This window comes from Chaetodon auriga, chromosome 21 (genome assembly GCF_051107435.1).
Source record: "Chaetodon auriga isolate fChaAug3 chromosome 21, fChaAug3.hap1, whole genome shotgun sequence".
Lineage (NCBI taxonomy): Eukaryota > Metazoa > Chordata > Actinopteri > Chaetodontiformes > Chaetodontidae > Chaetodon > Chaetodon auriga.
Genome location: NC_135094.1, coordinates 10,852,086 through 10,869,975, shown reverse-complemented (window position 1 = coordinate 10,869,975; position 17,890 = coordinate 10,852,086). Strand labels below are relative to the sequence as shown.

General features: G+C 42.4%; 1 protein-coding gene across 1 annotated transcript in view; it reads right to left on the bottom strand.

Annotated features, from left to right (window-relative positions):
• The window catches only part of dok6 (docking protein 6), a 46,070-nt gene that overhangs the window by 8,460 nt on the left and 19,720 nt on the right, over positions 1–17,890 (bottom strand). The window contains exons 2-7 of the mRNA XM_076761466.1: positions 12,676–12,783; positions 8,043–8,157; positions 4,539–4,658; positions 1,745–1,934; positions 1,204–1,342; positions 20–125 (exon numbers count right to left, since the gene is read on the bottom strand). Coding sequence (XP_076617581.1) covers positions 20–125; positions 1,204–1,342; positions 1,745–1,934; positions 4,539–4,658; positions 8,043–8,157; positions 12,676–12,783 — 778 coding nt within the window. The remainder of the gene's footprint in view (positions 1–19; positions 126–1,203; positions 1,343–1,744; positions 1,935–4,538; positions 4,659–8,042; positions 8,158–12,675; positions 12,784–17,890) is intronic.

The following is a 17,890-nucleotide window of genomic DNA, read 5'->3' as shown; positions in this document are numbered from 1 at the left end:
AGTAGCTTCATGCCTGTACCTTGGTAACTGTAGAGATCTCCCACGCTGTTCTGACGCGTGATGTGCTGCCAGTAGGCGCTGCGTGGCAGGGAGATGGACTTGGTTAGCGTCTCTCTGGAGTTGATCTGAAACAGAGAGAGAAAGCTTAGAGTGTCTCTCGCTTTCTGTCACTCTCCGTCACTCACTCACAGCAGGGGAAATTGCTCTGGGTATGTCAGTAAACAAAGGGCGGGCGTAGTATGGCACACTGCTGGTTGAATGGCGTGTTTCCACTCTGAATGGCTGTTTTGCAGCAGGATTCACTTGGGATTATGGTGTTGGTGTGCCACTGGATGGCGGGTTTTAGAGTTTTTATTTGCAGTGTGAAACTACAGGCTTCATGTTAGAGACAGACTGCGACTTGAAACATATGAAATATGTTCAGATTTTATTGAAAAAAACTGCATTTGCTCACTAGTAAACATGCTAATTCACCCATTCTGGAACTTTTGTGTAGCTATCCGCGTGATTTATAGAGCTGAGGGTAAATGCCGCATTTGGAAATGTTCCCAAATGGTGGGGTCCAAGAGCATGGCCATATGGTCAAGGCTCATCAAACACTAGGCAGGCCTACATAAATAAAGAATACAGATGATCACGGGGAGGAGGGGAGGAAGGAAGGAGGGAGGAAGGAAGGAATGGAGGGGTGTTGTGATGGAAGAAGGGAGCGGAGGCCAAAACCGTGGGGTGTCAGAGGGCTCCTGGTCCAAGGCAGCGCTTTGGGGAGCAAACAGGCAGCAGTACCTCAGAGACGACTGCGTGTTTGTGTGAACATCTTGTGTGAAAATGAAGATGTATTAGCTTTGTGTTCACAGGTTTCTAAAAATAATTCCGTGAACAGCCTCAATTGATCAGCATAAATCAAGCACAGTGAAGAAACCCAGATTTTTAAAAATATATGTTTTGTGTGTGTGTGTGTGTTTGTGTGTGTGCGTATGTGTTCAGTCTTTGTACAAATGACTCTTGCTCAGTGCTTCTTTTAGCAAAAGGTGCAACAGGATAAATTAGGATTGTATGAAAGTGACGCACACCAAGCACGCAATAAATAAGTATTCCTGACACTTGCACTCATTATTAGCTGTTTGTAATGTTGGCAGCACTAGAATAAAGCTGCTGGCCTCGTTTGTGAGCTGCTGCAGGTATCAGATGAATGTAAAAATGTACCTGAGAGCTCTTCTCCATCTCCTCCATCATCCTCTCATGCTGCTGGGCAATGGCCAGCGTGGCCGAGTGGACCCGCTGGTAGATCATCTCCCCCTCCCGCGTCTGGAACGTGAACAAACCCTCTCCTGTGTCACACATCCTGCGCCAGGAACACACACACAGAGACAGAGAGAAGTGCACACACTTTGATCGTGCTCACTCTTGGATTGCTGATTTACAAATATGCATGGTTGAATGTGCACTTACAGAGAGGCGCATTGATATAACAGCCCACTGAAGTCAAACACACACACGCAAACACACACACATGCGAGTGGGTACAGTACACAAACAAAGACACACATTCACAGCGGCACCTGTCACATCAATGCCTGAAGGGCTCTGCGGCAAACGTTGATATCCTGGGATGTTTTGGATATCCAAAGTTGCTTTGTTGAAGTTTTTATGACACTTCCAAAAGTTTTTTTTTTTCCTCTTCCCAAACTCCAACATTTCAATCACGCACAAGACAATACAAGCACTTATCTTCATGCACACACACCTTCCAGACTCAAAAGTGAACCAGGTGGAGTCTCGTCCGTATCTGCGCAGGGAGCTGAGAGGCCACATGACGAGTTTGAGGCGAGCGTTGTGAATGTCCCACAGGTAGATGTTCTCGTGGGTGATCTGCATGGTGCATTCCCCGTAGATGTCCAGGTTAGGAGTGGGCATCAGGTACACGTTGAAACGTTCTGAAAAGATCCACAGAAAGCTCATTTAAATTATGAACCTAAAAGAGCGCAGTAGGTGCAGTGCAGATCTCCATCAGGCGTGTCTGAAGCTGGGAGTGCAGGGCTGGCTGTGTGTGCGGTGTGTCTGCATGAGAGGAGCATGAAGGGGAGACAATATGCAGGTTCCAACCCACCAGGGATGTAAAAAGTCAATTTAAAATCAAACAGTCTGCCAGCGTGACTGCCATGTATGTTGACCCTAATGAAGAGATTCCAAAGTGAAGCAGTCGTTGGTCACATGTGCATCTTTCCGGTGTGAGGAGTCAGCGGTCAATGGCGGTATAAAACAGAGCAGTCAATAAAATAGTCCAGAAGTGTTTAAGATTAGCTCCAGACAGAGACACACATAGAGACACGGACACACACACACACACACACACACACACACACACACACACACACACACACACACACACACACACACACACACACACACACACACACGCAGGATCCCCACCAGGCTTACACCTGGTGCAGATAAAAACATATTTCCTCACTTACATCTGGTGGTATCTGCTGTAGCCACGCAGACAGTTTTGGATTCGTCCACGTTTCAAGATGTCTGCCTCCATCCCGAATTTCATTTGTGGTGCTCACAGCATTAAAAAGTGACATTTAAAAGATTGAAAAGCAACATCCTTTTTCCATTCTTCAGCACCTTGTAGTTTCAGTGGCAGAGGCTAGCCGAGTTCAGTTCAAAGGTTAAATAAAAAACTGCCTCATAGATCCTCTGAAGCTTACAAAGTAACAGTTATATCTTTCTCACTTGTTTCATTAAGGTTGCAAATAAGTGTATTTCCTAAAATGTCAAACTATTCCTTGAAGCTTAAATAGACAGAATTTCAGATTTTTAAGAGCATCCAATTCTCTGCATTTCTTATTTTTGAAAATATCTAAAACATAGAGATTCTTCTTCCCTCACGATTCCTTATTGTTGCTGTAATTTATCAGATGTTATCTACTGAAAACACAATAGTAACCAGAAGCCTTCACAGCTTGCAGAAGCAGGGCAGGACAGGATAAAAGTTAACCTAAATTGGATAGTTGGGGGTGTAGTTTTGTTCAGATCTTAAAAAGGGGTTGCAGAAGGGCCTGATTAAGATAATGGATCAGTTCTTATCCAGTGATGGATTATTCTTCACTCTCTGCAGTGTGAATGCAGAAGATACGGAGTATTAGAGGGATGAGGAGGTTGGTTTCTACTCAGTAAAGGCTGAGGCTGGGTGCATGAAACGCATGGCTACTAATACACTGAGTTTTTGCTATTTGTATGCAAAAGTAGAGTAAAACCACCACTCAGAAAGGGACTTTAAATAGCGCTTTACCTGACTTCACCTACAGGGGTCGCTCAGCTGTATTGCGATCATGGAGGCAAATCTGCCCGCTCACATTAAACTAACTCTCTGAGGCAGACAGAGGGAGGACGACAGACAGTGAGGGAGAGAGTTCTCCATAATCTAAATTAGTTCTCACTAATTACACTTAATGATTCAAAATAAGCCATGTGTCTGCAGTGGATAGAAAATGGCAATGTCATAGTGTGGCGTATTTTTAGGGACAGTGAAAATGAACTCTGATCTAATCACCGGCCCCTGCTGTTTGGGGAGGGCTACTAATTGAAACATGGTTGCAGGCCTGAGCAGCTTGCTTCGTTCACTCGTACGGGCGGCAGTGAGACGCTGGCTCAGCTCGCCTCCACAACACGCTGCTGCAAACTTCTGTACGAGCTGCAAACAGCAGGACCGCCGCCACAAGAGGAGGGTGAGGAATTGTGTTGTTACACTTCAGTTCACATCGCAGCACAGTCAAAAACTTGCGTATTGATATCTTTAATAAATGGGGCCAAGTTATGTTGAAGAATACAATTTCACTTTACGGCTACAGTGAAATGAAATGGGCTGAAATGACGGCAGATTCTTTTCAATTACTCGCCTTTTTACAACTTTAAACTGCTCTTCTTTGCCTGTTGCCTTTTCAATTTCCTCTGCGAGTTTACAAATTACACAGAGAATGAGCTCCACTGTGATAGCAGCGCCCTGTTGTCCCCTCTCTTTTCCATTTCCATTTCCTGTGAGTGGAATATGTGGGGAAGCACATTTATTTCACATGGCTTTAGGAGCCATAATCTCATCCATCTCTGTGACAAGCTTCATTATGAGGGAAGCCAGTGATGCACAGCACTTCTCATTAGGCCTGGAACAGAGCCCCGACCACAGCCTGTGACCTGTGCTCTAACTCACGCATGCACAGCTTCCTTCAACACACACACACACACACACACACACACACACACACACACTTACTTCTGAAGTTGAACCAATACGTGCTTATGTAAGTAAAGACTGTTACAGGGGACTTTGGATCAGGTATTGACAAAAAAAATGGTGCTTATTAGCCAGGCCTAATTGGACAGTGGCTGTTCTGCTCCCCTAACCCTCTGAGGGCTCAGTTGCATTAACACATACGGGCCCGGACTGCAACCGGTAACTGCTTGGTGGCGGGCGGAGTGAGGGAGATTGACCCTGAATGGCTGGCTGTGTTAGCATGGACTAATTGGGCACTCACCGTTCTGCTCCCGCTGCACCCCCGCTGCTAACAGGTCTGGCTCTCCCAGGCTGATGTCGTTGAGACGGCTGCCCAGGCACTCCACGCACAGCAGCTTACACCATTCCTCTGCATCCAGCTCTGCACACAGCCACATGGCGGCACAGTGTTAAGGCACGTCCACCATCAAACACACACACCTCCTCCATATCCAACCTTGCAAACATAATAAAACATACTGTGCAGATAATGCTGCCACTTTCCTGAGTGTGTTTGCACATGCATATACACATAAATCAGCCAGTTCAGAGGAAAATACTGCATGTACAGGACATGAGTACAGCTAACAGTGGGGGAGAAAAATCTATGAGATCGATTCGGGGGAGATTAAAAGAGGAGGCCAGCGACAGATGAATGCTAGCTTTCTCCTCCTTCCTTTGCCAATACTCAGCTCCAAGTCTGTTCAACATAAGTAGCTCTGCTACAACAAAATGACCACAGTCACATCTGAAGCTGGTGATCATCTATTCAGACAATCAATAAGCTATTTTCCAAATTGAAGAAGGCCTTTAAGCTCTAGCCTGTTAATTGGAAAGGAAATGGTATGCATGAGACAAAATAAAGGATATTTCAACAGAATGAGACGGTTAAAGGGACAAGTATACTTATTTGCACTCTTATTTTTACTTGTCGAGAGTCAGATCATTAACACTCTCATATCTGTGCATTAAATATGGAGCTAGTGCCAGCAGCCCGTTAGCTTAGCTTAGCACAAAGACAGGAAACAGGGTGAAACAGGGAGCCAGGCTCTTTCCAGCAGCAACAAATCTGCCTACCAGCTCACTAATTAACAAGTCTTTTGTTCAATCACTAAAACCAAAGCTCAAAACATTGGGGTTTTAGCTAAGTCTGTTGATGTTAGCTATATATGTAGCATACAGACATTCTCTGCAAGAAAGCAAATAAAGCCATGTTGAACTATTTCTTTAAGGGTTTGCTTTCATAGTTATTTTTGGAATAAATCAGGAGAATTAGGATTATTGACTCTTGTTAAAGCAGCCGTCGTGGTTTTAGCTCTGAGCTGAGCCCTGTGCAGGAAGCAGCTTCTACAACATGTGACAGCTGGCATTTAAAGGAGGGAGGGCATTCATTGTAAGACCGAGTTTCTTTAATTGGAAGCTAAGTGGAGACAAACGATTCCACGAATCAAATCTGGAAGTCTGCGTGGCAGTCTGTTGTTTGTGAATACCAATTTCCCTTCCTGTTAAAGTCAGAAAAAAGAATAGTGTTTACAATGCAGAAGATTTCCCATTGTCTTATGCGAGCTTTTGCTGAGAGTTACTGAGGTATGAAATGAGGCAAATGCCGGAGTTGGTTATCTTTCTGAAGCTCCTTAACTCCGGGCCCTGTGGAATTCTGGGATATGAAACTATAGCCAGTGATGTAAGAGCGGGAACACCACAATGTCTCCGTGTCTATTAATCAAAAGTCAACCCATGCTTGTGTAATGTGTGCGCGGAGGTAATTTCACTTCATTCACTTCAAACTAGCTTGTGTAATAGCTGACAGCCTGTTTGTCAGATCAACTCTGGTGTCCAATGGCACAGATCTGCACAACTCTGTAGGGTGAGGGAAAGGTCTGCTGCAGCCTGGAGCACTTCATTCACACACAACTGAAAGCAGTAATACAGACTCGTGCACGCACACACACATAGTCAAAGGCAGCAGCTCTGCACTTTAGCTCATGCCTCCCCAGATTCAGCTTTTCTCATTCAGAGTTACTATGGCCTTTAAGTGCATCAGAACTCCCACACTTCAGGGCTACTGAGTGGAAAATCATCTAAACAAACACTTCATCAGCACAGAGGCAGCCTTGCTAGTCTATGTGCCTTGCATGGAGAAATATGGTGGGAGGATGTGGGTACGTGTGTGGAGGTGTAGGTGTGTGATGGAAGAGGATGGAGAAGCGATCTGTGGATGAGGCTGGAGAGAAAGAATACGTCAGGATTTCAGCTGTGGGCTGTGGTTATACACACTAACACAACAGATTATATTATATGCACATTTCTTTAGACCTGATTTCGCTGTGGAACATCAAGGAGTTGACGCATTATCCAATCTGCAGGTCACACACACTGTCTTTATCTCTTTATGGTGCATATTTGACAGATGCACTCAAAGCACATGACTGTCAGAACACATAAGATGTGCTCCCGTCTCTTTTGTTCGGCTCCGTGTTTCGCTGACAGCACACAGAACAACATGGCACTGCTTGGGTGGAGGCATCAAAAGGTTATTTTTAAAAATATCAGGCGATCATCAGGAGGCCTAATTACTTTTTTTTTCTCCTTCCTTTTAGAAAACAGTCAACGTTTCAAAATGATCTGGCTTCTTTGGATGGCGGCCCTCAAATAAGTTTGATGCCTGCTTTCCGACTGCCAGGTTCAGTTTCCGGATCCAAACTCCCATTGACATCGCGCTGTCGTGGAAAGGCTGCATGCCAAACTAGTGTCCGATGTAGGTAAGCTCTCATGTAAACTGACCCAGCTGGTCCTGGCAAATTCAGCTCTGGAATACATTCTTTTAATCATACAACACATTTCATTACTTACAACTGATGCCAATGTCCTTCCCTGACTTAAATGACTTGAAAAGTAACTCTAATAAAAAAGGTCACACATGAAAAAATCATTGATATCATGTATTTCTCTACATGTGGTCATCACGTGAATGTGAGTGAGGGGTGTAAATGTAAGGGGGTTCCAGGAAGTGAAGGACTATGGGAGGTCAGTGGACACACAGTGATAGAGACATCCATATGGTGGTGTAAGGGGGGAAGGCTCTGGGCATGGAAATGAGCCAAGAAAGAAAGAGAGGGGGGAGAAAGAGTGAGTGATGATGGGAAACGGAGCAAAGGCAAGAGAGAGTTCACCGCTCTAAGTTCAATAGTATTTCCCCTGAGGTTTACTGCTACTCTTCATCAACAGATATTTGATCATTACACACAAGCACACATGCTTCCACCAGGCTGGAGCTAGGATTGAGTTCATCCCTGTCCGTTTAGCACGAGCACATTAAGGTGCATCCACCTTATCCGGCCCCTGGCTTCCTCCTCACCCAGCTCCATTTATTTGCTACTAAAGAGCGACCATGTGCAGATCACGCGCCTCTTTGGCTTCCTGTCCACGTATTAGAGGCAATCTCTATTGTTACAGTCCATAATAGGGTTGAAACACACTGCAAACGATGCCCAATATCGTTTTTCATACCTGCAGTATGAAAATCAATATTTCGGAACAGATCCTCCCACTTCTTAATATAGCGGCAAATGAGCATCACTTGGCTAAGCTCCAATTCTCGCCTCTCTCTTTTCTCTTTCTGCCACTCAGTTCTGATTCTTCCTCCGCTCCCTGCAAAACTTTTTCGCAAACCAGCCCTCCAACTTCTCATCCGGCTCACGATCACGTCTTTGCATGCAAAAAATAAAAACAATGGGAGGGAATGGGATGAGGTCAGGTCACCTACCTGATTCACAGGAAAACGTCTTGGATGTGTCGTCGCAGAAGATGATGGCCACGGCGTGCTTTTTTGTCTCCCGCGGCATCCGGGTGATGTTCTTGATGTTCTGGAGCTCAGTGATCTAAAGAGGAAGGAGCGAGTGGCACATTACCTTGAATGAACACAACCAGCAGCAGAAGCAGCAGCCAGTCTTAATTGTCATCCTGCACTGCTCCACTGCAAGTGCAATAGCAGTTGGAGGCTTAGTATATAAAGGATGGCAAAGTAAAATAGAAATGTGGGTGATCTTAAGGGGTAAATAAATAAGAGCCGTTTTCCTGCTGATTATGAAGAGCTCTTTTCACAAAGCAAGAAATCATCCATAGTGTCAGCTTCTCAGCGGCGTGGTGGCTGCTGCATTGTAGTGTGTAGCATGTAATGTATTGCTATTTATTTTAAAAGCACTTTATGAGTAAATGCAACCTGACGTTCATTCTGTGCACACTGTGCATCCTCCGTTCAAGTGCCTCTCCTTGAAACGGCTTTTTCACTCAATAGGGAGGAGCACGATCAAAAGCATCTAAATCACTTTACCAGGAGATTGATCGCAAATGAAAAAAAAAGAGAAGATTACGTTTAATTGAATATCACCCGCATTTACAGGCCATTTTGTTCAACAGTCTTCTGTGTGTTCACTCTGCCTGGGAGATAAGGCCCATTACATTATTGTAGTCCATTGTGTGCTAACTGTGGGCCCTTTGCCAGACTGTTGGGAATGAATTAGCTGGGCTCACTGCCCGTATAGTAAAGCTCGACTGTTTAAGGTTAAAAGACCAGACCTAATAACACATACAACATATGCGGACTACAGATTTCTTTGCTTGATAACATTGCAAATAATAAATCCCTCCCTTCTAGTGTCAGACATCCCCTGCTCAGCATTCAAGTTACACAGGAAGACAAAAAAAATTTCAACAACGAAGCGAGGAGATAGAAAAAAGAGGGAAGGGAGGGGAGGCTATGGATATTGAAAGATAGCAGATATTTTTCATTTGTTATTTTTTATCCATCTCAAAGATAGTATCTAAATATTTTATATGAGATGAGGTGATTTTTCTTCCCCTGTGAAGATACAGTACGTATTTGTCCTCGGGCAGGCTGTTCATACATATAACTAACTGCCACAAAGCAAGCACCAACAGTGGGGATTTCTGAGCCGTGAATTCCACCAGCCTCTCATCTCTTTCTCCGTTTGTGCTCAGTGTGTAACTGTGCATGTTTTAGTCTCTCTTCCCGTGTGTGTGTGTATGTGTGAAGCTGCGTTTCTAAGGGAGAGGTTTGGGTGCATTCCCAGCCTAAGGCGCTAGAGTCCGAGTAAAGTGAATCATTTGTGATGAGACCTATTCCTCATCTCCCCTCTTCTTCTTTCTTCTCCTTTATTCAAAGGTGGAAGTTAAAGCTCGTGTTAAGAAGTCTAAGAGTCAGCAGCCACGCTAGTGTTACGATAGTCATTACAGAGACTACGACACATTTCTCTGTAGTACACATTTTCTTTTTTAACAAATTAAGCTCAATACATCATGGATCATTAACACGTTATCAATAAAAGACGAAGGAAATATCTTCCTCCAACAATAAAAATTTCTGACTATAACCATTAACTCATGATACTTTCAATACTTTTAAATCAACTTCTATCTCTATAACAATTGTATTTCTTTTCAACAACAATCAGAAATATGATTTACTGAAATCATGTCATAATACCTTTAAATTAAATCCAGTTTCTATAACATGAAATAATATTAATGTGAATACCTTTAAATCAGCTTCAGTTTCTAAAACAATCCATTTTACTATATTTACACACCAATCGTCTGTCTAACTCTGAAATAATAACAGCAAAACATCAGCTCTTAGCTGTGGTTGTCTACTGTTTCAGCATATAAAGCATTAACAAGTACATAAAACACATTATAACATTATCTCCCACATTCAGTTGCGTTTGGTATGCTCGGCTACACAGGAATATCTCAACCCTGCGTTGTCTAACAGAACGTAGCTCGACCAATATCACGTGATACAGAGGGCGCTAGCTTACAGACACCGAAAACAGCTAGCATAACTTTGCTTAAAGTAAATTTAAGTATTTCAACCAACTCCCGCTGCATGTAATTGTGATTTCCACGAGCTTAATAATATATATATAAACTATCCAGAATCACAAACAGTGCTTTTCAACACGTTCTTACCTGTAAAGGGACAGATAATCATTACAGACACTACCATGCGTTGCTGCTTTCAGATAGCTCTGTATTGAATGAGCCCAGCATACATCGGCCCGCACAGGAAGCTCTAGCTCCTTCAAAACAAAGCAACTCCTTCAAAATAAAGCTACATAAACTGATAAATTAATATGTCAATAACTGTCTACTTCACTAGTGGCTCTGTGAGGCAGTGCTTAAGAGTTGTGTGCTAACATCAGCTTGGTAAGATGCTCATAATGACTATGCTAACAATGCTAACATGTTTATGTTTATCAAACAGTGCTTACCAAGCTCTTTCTCTTCAGCATCTTTCACACATTGTTCCCTCCTGGTAAATTACCGGATAACTTTCATTCAGCGCTAGTGATTTTCACTATTCACACATACAGCAGATGGCAGGAATGCATGTCAACCTACTGGTGGACCACTAAAGTTATTGAGATTCATCCTCTGGGGACCATTAATGTCAGCACAAAATTGATTCAGCCTCTCACATATTGAGAGGCTAAATCCCATAACTCCTCTTTGCTGGTTATTTCCACTTTCATATGCACATGCTGTATTTAGGCATTTAAAAACAGCTCCATCTTTCCACTTTAGCTGCCACTGTCAGGAGCTAAGGAGAGCTCCAGAAATGTAGCACACAGAAAAACAACTTTTCACAGGGCCAAATATATTGCTAAAAATATTCAGGGATTGTTTTACTGTGCGGACCAGCACTTCTCTGACAGAGAAAAAGGCACAGGGAAGGAGAGAAAGAGGGAGAGAGTGGGAGTAGAGGGGATATGGACAGAGAGAGAGAGGGAGAGAGGGAGAGAGAAAAGTGAGAAAGAAAGCCAATCCCCTTTGTGTTGATTCTGTAAATCAGCCACCAGTGCAGCCTATTTCCTCCCAAAGCACTGCAGCGTTGAATGAAGCCCTCAGACGGGACCTTTCTTGATCTTCGTGGCGATGCATTACCAGGTGCACTGGTGCATGTGTGCACTCATCGCTCACTCCAGCGCTGGGTGTCTGGGATGCCTCTGGGAGGGGGGGGGGGGTTACAGCCACACAGGATGCCCCGAGTGACAGCATGATGCAGTGGGCAGAGAGACGCTTCATTCACAATACATGGCTGATAGTGTTGCAGCGAGGGATGCTAACAAAGTGGATCAAAACCTCTACCTACTGTAGCTTGTGCTTGTATGCAAAAATGTGAAGTTCCAGTGTTTGAGAAATCCCCGTTTTAATTCGTAATTACATGGCAGCCTGTTACAGACTCCTAAATCAGCTCTCAAACTGCTGCCAAGTAGGAAACCTGGTGTCAAAGTCCCCTATCATCTGCTGTTATATCCTCTCATTACTATAAAACACTATTCGTGGTACCACTCCTTTAACATCATCTCCCCTTGCCATGATAATGAGCCATAATTGGAATATTTCAAAGAGCTTAAGAGGTGGGGAGAGAGATATTATACCGTGGATTATTACTTTCAAAAGGGAGGGAAAAGGCCCCAGAGGAGAAGATAAAGTTGCAAAATGTGTCTTAATGGCTACTTAACTCCATCATCTGTGGCCAATGGACAGAACTTTTTATATGAAGATGAAAACAAGGTTCTCAGTAGAAGTTTGCAGCTGAGTGCAGTGATAGCGTTTATTCCATAGATTTCATTTCTTTTTTAACACCCATCTTTAGTAACTTTTACAATAAGCACTGTATTAAAAAAATGTTCTTTCTCTTGATTTAAGAGAATACATCTTACGCCTAAATACAATCCCAGCTCCTCATTTTTGGTGGCTGACCGTTGGTGTCAGATTTTCATCAGCTAAAGCTAATTAATTCCACCAGTTGTCCAAATTGCAAAATGAAACCCTTGGCTGTTGTGTGACGAATGTGCTCTGCATGCCGATGTAGCAGTAGCATTTAGACTCGGCCAGAGACTGTTCCCTGGGGGAGCGACACACCAGGTTTAATCTCCTTTTGGAATTCAAAAGGACAAAAGACAAACTTTAACATTCCTGATCCTCTGAGGACCATGAATGTCTGCAGGAGATCAGAGTTTCGTTTGTCAAACAGGAATGGCTGTCCGATGGTGGCGTTCTCTGGACGTTATGAATACTGATTCATAATTTCATGGCAATCTGGTCCTTGCATGTTGCATTATCTTGATGAGGCTGACTGACAACGGGCCTCATGCTAGCAACAAAAATGCAAATTTAAACCCTTGCTTAGTGAAATACATATCCATAAACACACATGAAGCTCCATTTCAGATTATTTCAGCTCTAATATTCTCGCAGCTCTACTGCAGTACAGTCTTAAAAAAAGGTAAATCAATAGATTGAGATAAAGCGACTGAAAATCAGATCGATCAGAATGTAATTTATAATGCATATCAGTGGTGTGTGTTTACCTTGTGGAAGCTCCTGAAGTACGCTGCCTTCTCGTCTGGGTACTTCTCTAACCGCCGGGGTCCTTTACTGGAGGCCTTCTTGAACACCAGCCAACACCTCCGGAAGATCTGACAACAGAGAACGATGGCAGCCCTGTTAGTGAAGCACAACTCTCCCGGAGCAAAGAAATGCATTAAGGTAACAGCAGATAGAGACTACAGAGAAACACAAACCGACTGTCCAGAGAGGTCGATTCCTGCTAACCACAAAATAATAAACCAGGAAAAACTCAACCTGACATCATATTAACGGGACAGACAGATCAACTCCTGCTGTACCAGAGAGGAGAACAGAGGAATCGCTGCCAGCTACCAACCGGGAATTCAAGCTTAACCGCTACGAATGCACCTCGGCAAAATCTCCAAACATCAAAGCAGTTGAACACTTTAAAGTAGCTGTGAATGTGTTTCCATATATCAAATATAGATCGGCCTTAGGGTTCATTCATGTTGTTTATCACTGGACAGCACTGTCATAAAATACATCAGTGAATTGATTCTTTCCCTGATTTTAAACCATGGTCTGGGTGAATACTCGATTCTGATTGGCTGCAGGGTGCCCTGATAATGGACACCTACTAGGTAGTTCCATTGAAACAGTGCTGGGTACTACCAGAAATGAGTAAGCAGTACAACAACGTTCTGCAACATGCTAACAAGCTAACGTCTATCCTTTGTTCGTGAAAATCTTGATACTGATTTGGTGATAATGAGATGCTACATAGCAAGCTTTTGTTGTTGTTAACATACTGTCAAATCATATTTACTGTTGGTCAACCATACACAGTGTTACTGGCTGAATCTTGCTAGCATCATATTAGCTTTCAGAGCTGAACAAAGGGTTCTATGTTTCCATTGTGTAAGAACCTTATGGGACTTTAATGATTGTTTCAGGTATTAGTCAAACTTTCAGGTGTTACCACAGAAACTGAGCTGTAGCTTGTGAAAATATGTGAAAATATTGATTGATGGTCATTTTTTTTCTTTGGCCAGTGACCATGGTATAAGCAGGATGATGCCCTTTGAAGTGTCCATTATCAGGAATTAATGGACATTGCGGAGACAACTGTTCAGGCCTCCCTGCTGTCCATTCATTCTTTACAATGGACATCTTATTGGGAATTATTCCTTGCATATCCTTGAGCAAGCTGATGTCATGATGAGAGTAAAGGCACCAAACACAAGACTTGGAGAAAGGAAATGAAACGATTATGCCAAATGAATCAAACATCAAATGTTCCAATCTTATTATTAATGCATTTAGATAAGACACTGGTGTGTCTTTTGGACTCAGTAAATGCTTTCATTTTAGTCAGTAGCAACTCCAATTACTTTTCCCTTGATTGTATGCACAGGGTTGGTAATGCTGAAGTATTATAAGGTCACAGGCCATTCAAACATTGCATCTACTACAGCATATTAAAGAATCTGTTATTCTCAGCCCTCTAACAAATGAGTTTGAGAAGATGAATGATGAGGAAAAACACTTAATTCATTGTGTTTACGTCAAAGTTCTCAGGGTTGTTAGTCTTTTCCAGAAATCATTGTCCAACTTCACAGCAAATGAAAGAAGTAGGATACCATAGAGAGACAGTAAGGGGTACTTGCATGTGTCTGACACAGCACTTTGCCACATGACGTCACACTGCACTGGGACAAAAGCTGATCCAGGTTCAGCTGCACTTCTGCACACAGGGCTAGCTTTAAATCTCATTCTGAACAAGGCCTCACATGTCTACCTCTCAAGCTGAATGGCAATGGCAATGAATCATGGATTTACACCAACAAATTCTCAGTGAAAATGCAAATACCAATGACCAAATTTGCCACGTCCACTTGCAGCATATGCTAAAAATAACAAGAAAGGGAAATTTCATTTAATTTAAATGAGGGAATTTAATTTGTTACAATATTTTGCTAGACGGAATGTAGGTTAGCAAGAAATCCATTTGATTTATTCACAGATGTTTTTTGTTAATAATTAATATCCTAAATTCTGGATATTTTATTGATTCTTTGATAAATTTATGCATTTATTTCCCAGTGTCCCTGTGAATTTATTGGTTAATTTAACAGCGATATGGCAGATATGGGCTGGAACTGCAATCATTAAACTGCATTTGAGAATACGTGCAGACAGAAACAAACAAATACTGCTTCAGAACTGAAATTAGAGCAGTTCAAATTCACCAAATAACTTGTGTTCAGAGAGATTTGCCCAAACTGTGCTCCTCTGTACAAGCTTAATAACTTTATAACTTAGTTTCAACCTGGAGTAATGTGCTTCCTTTTATGAAGGGCTGCAGATCACACACTCTGTTTCTGTGTGTTGCCACCCAGTGTGAACGCAGTCACAGACAAACTCTAGCTCTCTCTCTGGTGCAGCAGATTACAGTACTGTATTGATCACTGGACCACAGTCTGGCCCACCCACTGGCTGAACAAGACACAAATGGAGTGTGCTGTATACTGGACTACTTCAAGGTCAAATCATGAGAAGGGACGCATACAAATACACACAAAAACGTAGTTATGCGCACTCACAAAACCACTACAAAATACAACATTTTTTGGTTCTTATCACGGATAGGCTGCACACAAAAACACATACATGGACACACAAGTTTGAACATGTCCATCTGTCACTGTAATCCCATATATTTTGGCAGTCATGTGTAAACCATTTAGCCATCATGAGCTGAGAAAAACTGCCCCGTTCTCTGCTTTGATACAATGCAATTTTCAAATCCAATGGGTTTTCAGACAGTTTACTTGGCTTAATAAATAGGAGAATTTTCTCAATTCACAAAGAAACACTTCATCCCTCCATATTTGGAAATACATGATACTCTTTGAACAGTGATGTCTCTGAGGATCAGTAAAAAGAGCTGGTATCATTACTCTATCTGATCCACTGCATCGCCCCACACAAAAACCTGTAAACCATTTGCAATGCCTCCTCTTTACAAAGCCAGTGTCAAGGTGTAAAAAGTCAATACAGACAGAATGGAGAGGCAGAATAAGTGTGATGGCTAACAGCTTATGAGTCCTATGTGGTTGCCTATCTTTAAAAGTGGGACCCTTCTATTTCCTGGTGAAGACAGCCGCTATCACTCTGCCTGATGTATGATTGCCCTGGGCTGCATGCTTGTGTTGGGGAACCATGGATATACGATTAATTTGTTTACTCAGCTGGTGTACTTCATAAAAGGCCCACTGAGTTGAACTTGGCACTTTGCAGTAATTGACTAGAGTGGATCCCTAGGTCCTTATCGGTCTGGCTTGATGGGCCTCCATTCTAGTTAAGTGTTGCCCAGGCCCATTATAAACAGCAAACAACACAAAATAGTGCACTACACATTCTCTAATGCACTGTGGATCATTCTCTACACCGTCCATAAAAGGCTTTAAGGAAGTAAGGAAAAACAAAGGGGCGATAAAATCTCACTCAAAATTGAACATACTGTATTTATTTCCATAATAATGCTTGTGAAAATAAAGCAAAAGTGCAACTTTGACAGAAACACAACCACAGATGTGAATCCCTTTTGACAATGGCCATTATCACATTTGTGACTTTTAAACAGTAAAATTAAAGCCAGCCTATATTCCCCTTTGGGAGCTTGAATCAAAGCAATGCTGCCTGCTTGCCGCACACAAAGTAATTCACCCTAGGAGTGCTCAGATTAAGTAATTATACCAGCACAAAAGCAAGCTCAGTGAGATAGCTTGTGCATAATAAGAACTAGGGGGTATGAATGGAGAGGGCTTAATTTTGCCTGTTCCACAGTTGTCAATGCTTTGTCAAGGCAGTCCTATTCTCGAGCTGCTGGTGGTTCTTATTCAGAGACACTCTTACACTGATTGTAATTACACAGACGTGAATGAGACTCTCTGCTGGTTTGGTGCAACTCATTTAATGCCAGAAGAGTGCAGAACACACTGCCTGGCACTGAAAACCAACTCACTAGTTCCAGACAAAAACAAAGTAATGATGAAGAGGACCTTCCTGGTGACAATAAAATCATCCTAGTTTTTGCTTTGTCTTATCGTCTGATTACTATTGTGTGAAAGCAGTTCCTCCCCTGCCCACCCTGTGTTTCGTTTGACCCTCTCGGTTAATTACACAAAGTAAGCATGGCAAAGCTTTGACTACACAGGGCTTGGAAAAGAAATATCCCACGCATAAAGTAAACTACAAGGAACTTGAATTTGGTGTGTTTACATGGATAAATTGGCAGGCTTATGGCCAAAAGATTTTATTCACTTCCATTATATCATACTACTTTTTCAGAAGTCCTGAGTATTTCAACAATTACTCACAAGAATGTAGATAAATAAAGATACTTTGCTATTGACCCTGTCAGGGGTGTAGTGATTCATTGACACGGATCGATGTATCAGTTCAGTGAACAATCCAATATCATTGATGCAAAGTGACTTTAAGATGCGCCTTTATTTAGAAAATTCCCACGTCTGTGTCAACTGCACCTCCCTCCTGAACATTCAAACAGCACTAGCAACAGACAGGTAACGACAAGCAGCCAAGAAAAAGACTGTGAGAACATTTACTCCCTTCTCTGGAATAAATCAGCAGCATGGGTCAACACACAAAACACCTGCCATGTGCAAACAATACCGTTAAAAGACAAAATACTCAGGAAATATGATGAACCTGGCAAAAGAAGTATAAATAATAATACATTTAACATGCTTAACTAATTTATGCAATGTAAAATATCATAGGCTTAAGATACTCATGGTGATTAGCAAAAACATGTTTGTCTGTGAAGTTATTATTGAGCTGAAGTTTAGTCTTCTGTTATATATTCTTGTTGTTAAGCCATGTTTTGAGTGTGTCCGTGGAGTCAATTTAAAGTAAACTTTACTGCTCTTACATTCTTGCTAAACTTATTTATATGTTGTTTCTTTCACTTATGGCAGAAAAGGATGGAATGGGAGACACAGACTCATAAAGTAGTGTGTCATCAGCATATGGACAGAGACACCATGTCTCCTGATGACACTACCAGGGGATAGTGGCCTGGAGTCACAGTGACTCTGCTTATATTTGCTCAGTAATTCTGAATAAATCCATTTAACTACAGTCAGCAACAGGTCCAGACATCATGCGTCTTTTCTACCTGAAGTAAGCGTCTTCTCAGCAGGGATCCTC